Source organism: Gobius niger, assembly GCF_951799975.1.
Source record: "Gobius niger genome assembly, chromosome: 12".
In the NCBI taxonomy this organism is placed as follows: Eukaryota; Metazoa; Chordata; class Actinopteri; order Gobiiformes; family Gobiidae; genus Gobius; species Gobius niger.
In genome coordinates this window covers 9487542-9495977 of record NC_136863.1, presented here as the reverse complement: position 1 = coordinate 9495977, position 8436 = coordinate 9487542, and the positions used below count along the sequence as shown (strand labels likewise).

Here is an 8436-nt window from a genome sequence, read left to right as displayed (position 1 = left end):
AATTAGAAGTATTTTTTAGCAGAATATGGGCTCATTGTGTTAATTTAACAATTTGTTTTATAAAAGTATCAATTTCTAAGCTTTTATAAAAACGTCCCCTTTTGCTTGTGATTTATTTATTTATTTATTTGACTTGCTTTGTGTGAATGTGAACCATATGTGAACCCTTGTTTTGTCGAAGAGGAACGCTTCTGCAGCCCCTTGTTTCAGTCCGGATAGGACGCGTCGGCGCGCATTCACAACAGACGAGGGACGGGGACGGTAGGCGAATGTCATTCTGGTGCTGACATATCACAACTTCTTAAAAAAGATCATGACAACACTTGTAACATCTATGAAGGTCTTGGTCTGATGTAGTCGTCCCAATTTTCTTGCTTGTATCGCGACTTTGCGCTGTACTCGGCTAATATCAAACCTCATGCGCTGGTTACTGCCTTGTCTAGATGGGTAAGCCCACGTCTAATTTATTATGAAGGAAGTATTTCGAGTTCTTCACAGCTTTGTTCTGAAAGTGCTTCTTTTCCCGAGCTCTTTTGGCCGCTCTGTGCCCCGTCCCCTCGCCTCGGAGGTGCTGAGCTGTCACCTGCAGCAGCGCAGACTCCCTCCCTGGACCTCGTTCTGTGTTCGCTACAGCGCCGTTCACAATGACCAGTTCGGACTGTCTAACTTTAACTGGACTGTGCAGGACTGTAATTACCACATCCTCCGCACCGGCTGTTTCCCCTTCATCAAGTACCATTGCACCAAAGCCCCTCCTCACAATCTGCACTTCGAGGACAGGTTCTTCTCAGTGCTCAAAGTGATCAACCTAGGCAAGTACCCTCAACGACTCTAAATTTAGTTTCATCAATTTCATCCATGCACAATCATGCTCTATAAGCGCCCATCCTCACACATATTCTTTGGTCGAAAAAGCAGTAGATGGTTGTATGAAGAGATTACATCAAGTTAATCTCTTGCTTTTTTTTTTTCATTCATTCAAACCTTTATTTAACCAGGATCAAGACAAGAGTGCCCTGATTTATCTCAAGCAAAGGCAAAAATAAGTGATCTAAATAATTACCCAAATAAAACAAAAAAAGAGTAGCTTCTATTGTGTCATTTCTACATACAACACATATGATAGACATTATGTTTGTGAAGGCTCTCATTCATCCAGGGAGCATCGTTTAGGTTAAATCATCGACTGTCGTAAAGTTGGTAAAGTCAACTTTACCAAACCCAGTCCAGTCGATGACGAGTTAACCTTTTTCCATGTATGAGACATTGTAATAAAATTAAGAGGCTATGGATAATTCTGAACTCGTCAAATCTACAAAATAGGAACATTTGAGACTAAACCAGTTTATCCTTGAGCACTTAAACTGTGCATGCATGTAATGTAACAATAGAGCTACACAACCGAGGCTCCGCCATTGTGCCAAAATTCCAAATCCAATTCCAAATGCCAATAAACTTCAGAAAAAAATACATAAATGAATATCAAGGATTTAAAAGAACTATAGCAGCTCTCCAGTAATGTGTAACCCATGGACATAAAGCACACCAAAGGTTTTAATAAAAGCATTTTGCCGTGTTTTCAAGTATTTCATACTTTTATGTAAAGACATTGTTAGTGTGAAATAGCTTTGTCTTCACGGACTTCATTGTTCAAGTTTGACACAGCTGACCAAAAATGTTTTGAAAAGACCTCTCTTTTTGACTTTCTGCAGGTATTCCATGTTTAGCGTACGGTATCGGCTGCTGGATGGTGATTGGGGCCTCAGAGACAGTCCAGACGTCAGTTGGGCCTGTTACGGTGTATTTTGCCTACAAAGAGGATGAAGGAGCTCAATATTAGAATTCCATGATCTGCTCCATGGTGATCAATCATTTACTGTTTTTTTTACAGCTACTGTGCTCTATTCAGTTATACATGTTATTACACTGACACTAAAGTGACACTGTGTGAAACTATCATTAAAATTTGATGAGAAAATTGAGAATTCCTCCTGTTTTTACTGTCCTTTCTGACACGAGTCTCCCATTTCATGTCTTACAAAGAAGTGTTCTCCATAGGCTACATAGAATTACATTTGGAGCCACACCACTTGACCCTTCTCAATGTGTACACGCTGAAAGACCAATTGAGACAAGGTGTATAAAAGCTATGGCTGAGTATGGTTGTGGTTTGTGGTGATGACCCTGGAAAAGAATGGATTAAAAGAAAAAGGGAGTTTGAAGAATTGTAATGTAAAAAAAAGAAAAATCCATTAGCCTGAAATGTAGTGCTTTCACACAGAATGGAAGCTTTGCATTGTAGCCTGGAAAATTTCATAAAGCTTTCTGAGGGCATATTGCACCGAATTTTACCGAATTACTTTTGTTACAGTGTTTGGGCCCGAAGTCTCATACGTAAATGAGAGAATACTACGTAAAAAATATCCTAACCTTAAGCATATTTTTGTCCCAAACCTTAATTTGTGTCACGACATCTCAAGTTTTTAACAGCAGACTGTCCCTCCTACCATTACCCTTTGTTATTTGTTATGTTGCATGCATCAGAACGTTGCACATGATTAAATTGTATTAAAATATTGAACACTGAAGCTGCAGATTTTGATTAATCGATTCTGCTGGGGCAACTGCATAGAAGGACTGGGTGACCAGTTCTTGAGCCAGGATGTTGGAGGATTACCCTACACTTTTTTCGGGTGATGGGAAAAAATGTAATGAACTCTGTGAAGTTAAAAGTAATGTCAGGTTGGTCAGTACATGAAGGCTTAACACCATCCTCAGAGTTTTGGGGTTCAAGACATAATAGTTTACCCCATATTGCGTTTTCTCCGAAGTTGTCAAGTGTCAAAAACCCCATCAACCAGCAGTTATGTGGCTATTATGATTATATTGTGTTACCATGGTTTCCACCTCTCCAGTTAATGCCATGAAATGCAACTATTGTTAGATCCCTGCTCATTACCGAGCTTTTCTGTCCCGTTCAATAAAGTCCATGGGCTAAAAACTCGACGTTAAGAAAACAAAAGTAGTGTGTTCCTTGATCTGTCCCTCCTCCGTGCAACAGGTTGTTAGGGCTGGGGACACTATGAGATGGTCTCAAGGGAGAATCTCCAATCTCAACCAGGCTCTTGTTCTTTGATTTTTGGTCAAGTGTTTGCTGACCTGGCACTCTTTCTGAGCCGTAGAAGAAAGGAAGTCCTGTCGAGGTGGTAGCGTGCGTGACAAACTGCCCTTTTATTGATCTCCTTACCCTGTGCACATTCTGCTAATGGCATTTATCAGCAACCTCAATTTTCTGACCTCGGCCTCTTCATTTTAAAAACAATGAAACCAGGGGATTCATTTTCTTGTCGAACATGTAAATCAATGGGCCTCTGACCCCGAGCTGCACTTGATCCAACTGACCTCAGCTCAACCTCACATTTGGATCCCTTTTTGATGAAAATGTTTGTGATTTGTGAAAACATCAAAAAGAAAAAAATCAAGGCTTTAAAACCATCACTGTATTCTCACAAAATTACACCGTTATACAGAGACAGTGAAGAAAAGGAACAAAATCATGAAAGCTTTCACAAAAATGCAATCAAGTTTAAGTTCTGACATGCCCAATAATAATGTGTTTGGTGAGTTGTTTACATTCAGATTTTTACCTTGTTTGTCTCATCTTCAGAGCTTATGGTGGACTGATGATGGTGTGAACAGCGCAGCACCTCAATCTCCATTCTAATTGCATTAAAAGGAACATTTAGACTCGCTGGTGAAAAGGTGAGCTGCTCATGTTTCTTGTCCCGATTGAGAGAGTGCATGGGGAATGCTCAGGGAAGCATGTCTCACTCCCTCATTGACCCTGTGGCCCGGCCGTGCGGACTGGAGCACAGTGGCTCGGTGTGGGGCTGAAATCCAAACCCCGAGCCCCGCCGTGTGACTGCTCTGGTTGCTTTTCAGTGTGTCACCTCGGAGACATTAAACCTGCAGCACCTAGAGCCCAGACGAGGATCAGCGTTACAGCCAAACTCTGCGCTGGGCTACTGGCATTAAGTTCAAACAGATGGAACTTTGCTACAAAGTAAATACTGTGAAAGAGGAGGCAATTAAACTCGTGCAATAAGTTTCAGCATAAACAAATTGAAAAGATTAGCCTGTCACTTTTGTTTTGTCTTTATTAACCAAGGAACAATAAAGCTGAAGACAACTCTTACAATAACATGAGGTTTGGAATGAGCATTGTTGTCAGCATAGACACCATCAGAGAAAACTCAATTCTTTTAACGCAAAATTATTTTACAACATCGTTCCCTCATCAAAAACATACTAGTGTTCACTCTAGTGACCTACTATTCTTAGTACCATGGCAGCTGCTTATTATAGCTCCTACTCTTTACATTGAGTTCCTCCCAAGGCCCTACTTAACCAGGAAGTGCTTTTCCTAGGGCAAAAACAGCAGCCAAAGCTTCAACACTACAGAGCAACATTCAGCTGCCTGGTCTGAGTCTAGTCTGTACACTATGGAGGTTTGTTGTGAAGGGGAGTGAGGGGATGGGGAAAGGAGGGGCTTAGGGACAGAGGGCTCGTTAAACCAGGTAAAGGAGTATATCAATATGCCATTTTAGACAAATAAAAAAGCATAATACCGACTCTTTTTAACTCCTTTAAAGGGATCCCAAGGTCGGGAACCTGCTGAAGCCATCTCAGTTTGCTGGAGGAGCAGCTCTACTTTGAGTTCTGCATGATATGGACTCTTCATTCACGAAAGGGCTTCTCAAAACGAAGAATGAGGCAAGTGTGCTAGATTTTACGTCAAATGCCCCTCCTTGTACACACTTCTAAATTTAACTGTCATAACCTCCAGTGGCTTTGAGTTCAGGCTGGTTAAAAAGCTTCGATTCACAATTTCACTCTGTATTTTTAGCAACATTCACTGTCAAAGATTTGTTTCGCCAGATTAGATTAGCTATTAAAATATATATAAAAATGAAATAGTTCTTTGCAGACCGGAAAACGCACAGCCAAATGAGCCAAATAGAACTGTGTTTGGTCTCAGATTGATGCGTTTTAATAGGCAGCCTGCTCCAGTCCCTTATTGACGAGAATGGAGTGCTTAAATTAACTTGTGATGTGCTAATGAAGGGAGAACGAATGCTTGTGTTGTGTTTAATTGCACACCGAAGCTGGTAATAAGTTGTGTCAAGGTGAAATCTTTAAATACTTGTACTATTTACCATCTAGGTAAGTAAAGCCAGTGCAGGGACATAGCGATGCTGAGTGGATCTGCACGTCAACCTGTCGGCTGTAATTAGCCCATATGGTTTTACTTTTTCTGTGCTCAGAGATTGGATAGATATGGCCTTTCTACATACATTTTTTGCAATGTTTATCCTTTATTATAGTGAGATGAAAATAAATTGAAACCTATGCTGCTTTGTAATACAGACTTTGTTGTTTTTCATCATATGGTTTGGGCAAGATTAGACCATGTTACCATCTGGTTGGAGAGTGAAGGCTTATTACTTTACTACAACTACTTCTATGACTCCACAGTTATCACTTATTGGATATAAAAAGTAAATAAGAATGTAAATAGTAGATTATCTATTGTGCAATTCAGTCTTGATATGCATCCTCCTTCAGGTGGTAAATGGGCCTCTTTGAAGACAATTTTATTCATTCATTTTTGTGTGTGCTTCTTTAGAACTACTTATATTAGACCTAATTCCTATTTGAAACCTGGATTTGTCTTATTTTGGATCTTGTGGTACTATGAATGCCAAACAATTCCTTAGATGGTACTCTGGTAATCTGATTATCTCCTTGGAAATAAAAGTGAAAGTGCGACTGCTTTGGATTGGAAGTGTTCTGAAGTATTTTTGATGTAATAACCAAAGTTACAATCTAAATTGAATTCAGTTTATTCACTGTCATGGAGATGCTAGGCCTGGTAGAAAGAATAATTATGAGTCCGACCCCTGCGGCTAACTGCAGTGAGGTTATTATTATTATTGGTTTGGCTGGTGAAGGGCCGGCGGTGGTGTGTTTGAGGGGCTGTGAGCGCAGCAGGAAGCCCCCATCACATCACAACGCCAACGCACAGGTGTCACAATATACACCTGGAAATGTCAGATAGTAAAAATAATGTGACAGCTTGGAAAGAAAACTGCTTTGAAATGGTATGGATTGGACTGTGAGGGTATAAGTAGTTTATGCTAGTATCTCCCAATATTATGAAATGATTGTTACAGGGATGTCGGCTAGCACGGTATCCCTTAAGAAACAAAGAAATGTTGCAATAACGCTAAGATCCTCCATCAGAGATTTGTCCAGGGTGTCTGTTTAAGCCTTGAATAAAATTGACTGTTTTTAGTATTGATCTTTGTTAGGTAGTGCTCTTAATTTAGCTTTACTGTTCCAGTTTAGTGTGCATGTTTTTACTTTGACACTTTTTCACTGATGGACTATCGTGTTTATTTCATACCGTGCAACTCACAGTCAGCACTTTGGAATTAGGGTTTAATTTTCAGATTTGATGAGGAATCTTGTTTTCAGCCACATAACAGTGTGCTTTAAACACCTAAGACAAGCACTAGACAGTCAGAAATTTCCATCTGGTCCCTCGACTATTCCAAGCGATCTCTCATGGTATTTCTCATGACCGAACATATCCGTTTATCTGCAGTGATGCATAGTATGATGTGTGCTGCATCACACTGAAGATGTAAAGTTCAAGATGGCGCACATATCTATTGTCTGCTTGTTTTGTCTTTATTCTATAAGAGAGCCGAGATTTCTTGACATAACTTCAATCTAGAGTCACCTTGCGAGGGCCTCATGTATCTCTTGCATTATTATTTAAACCCTCGTCAGTGTACCCCATAGAAATCACAGAAATACCTTTCGCTATCTGAGCCTGTTCCTACAAATGTGCACATTTTGTTAGCCGTCGAATCCCGGACCCGATTTAAATTGAACGTTCCTTCCCCATACAAAGAATTAGGGAAGACAAGCTCATTACTAACGTATTGGGAGGTTTTGTCCTTTTCATGGCCTTTATGTAATTTCTGTAGTTTCTTTGTCATTAACATATTATAGATGATGTTGGTGGCCACTGGATGTGTATCCGACCCTACAAAAAGCAGAACTTAACTGAATTTGAGTTAGCATTTAGCTCAGAGGACACTTTTGTATGCTTATTTCATATCTAAAGTCAAATCAAAAGGACTGTACATTTAATAATGATTTCTAACTAGGCTTTGGCCTCACCTAAATGTGGTAGATGGGTTGACAATATCTTAAAACATCTGGATCGTGCATAATTTGCTATGTTTGGTGGCTAACAGACTCTGAAAAGTCTCCCGGACTAGCCTACTTGCTAACTCCGCGACAGTGGTGCAGTAGGTTGAGCGAGCGTTCTCATGATCAGGAGGTCAGGGGTTCGAATCCCTCCTGCGGGTGCACACTGTTGTTGTGTCCTTGGGCGAGACACTGAACCCACCTTGCCTCCATGTGTCTGCGTACATTAGTGTATGAATGAGTGTGAATGGGTGAGTGGTTCCTTGCTGCAAAGTGCTTTGGATATAAACGTTATTTAACTTGTGACCATTTACCATTTTATTTGTACCCTACCCTACCTGTAGAAGCTTTTGAATTTGTACAAAATGTTGCAAGATTCCACACAAGAAATAATTTAGTGTTGTCCCTATAGGAGCTGCAATCCATTTTGTGTTGACTGTTGGCTGGTCGAGGTCACTAACATGCCCTTGTCTGTTACTTTATGGACTTGTTTCCCAGTGTTCACACAGTCCTTGTCCAGTGTCAGCATAAACGTCAACATCAGTACCATCATGTGCACGACTTTGGTCTTGGTTGACTGACTGGTCTTTTTACTTATTGCCATGACACAAACGACTTTGATGCTTTTCAAGTCTGTGTGTACAGTATTTTAATGTAAACCAAATGAACGCGCTGCATTTATTTTTTATTTTCTTGAACTCCAAACTCTTAGTTAAATGCGGCTCGTGTGTTCATTTGTCCTTCAGCTGCCGCTTTCCTCATTCTGTCCTTTCGTGTTTACTCCGTGCATACTTAATGCTTACCCTGTTGACATTAACAGTGGAATGACTTTAATGGTCTTTTCGAAACTTACTGCGGGGAGCTAAATGAACTCCACATTTTTATTATATATTATGCAGTATTTAAAGTTGCAGCTCATTTAAAAACATGCCCCCCCTGCCCACCCCCCACTCTTCCTGGAGCTATCTTTTACCCCCCACTGGTGCGCAGTCAGCCACCTCCACCACCCGCCCCGCTCTGTCTCCAGTCGAAACTACGCATTACATTTATTTATTTGTTAGTCTATTATTTTGCTCAGAAAGCGTCTTGCGGCGATGGTGTCAGTGCTTTGTGTCCTTTTTGGGCATGTCATAATGTTCAAATCTTACTGTATTA

General features: G+C 40.5%; 1 protein-coding gene across 1 annotated transcript; it reads left to right on the top strand.

Moving 5' to 3' along the window:
• The first annotated feature begins 353 nt into the window (after positions 1 to 353).
• cUnh15orf61 (chromosome Un C15orf61 homolog) lies at positions 354 to 1961 on the top strand. Its single transcript, XM_079568113.1, has 2 exons — positions 354 to 812; positions 1713 to 1961. Exons 1-2 carry the CDS (start codon positions 470 to 472, stop codon positions 1838 to 1840), a joined length of 471 nt encoding a protein of 156 aa, XP_079424239.1. The 5' UTR covers positions 354 to 469; the 3' UTR covers positions 1841 to 1961.
• The last annotated feature ends 6475 nt before the right edge of the window (positions 1962 to 8436 follow it).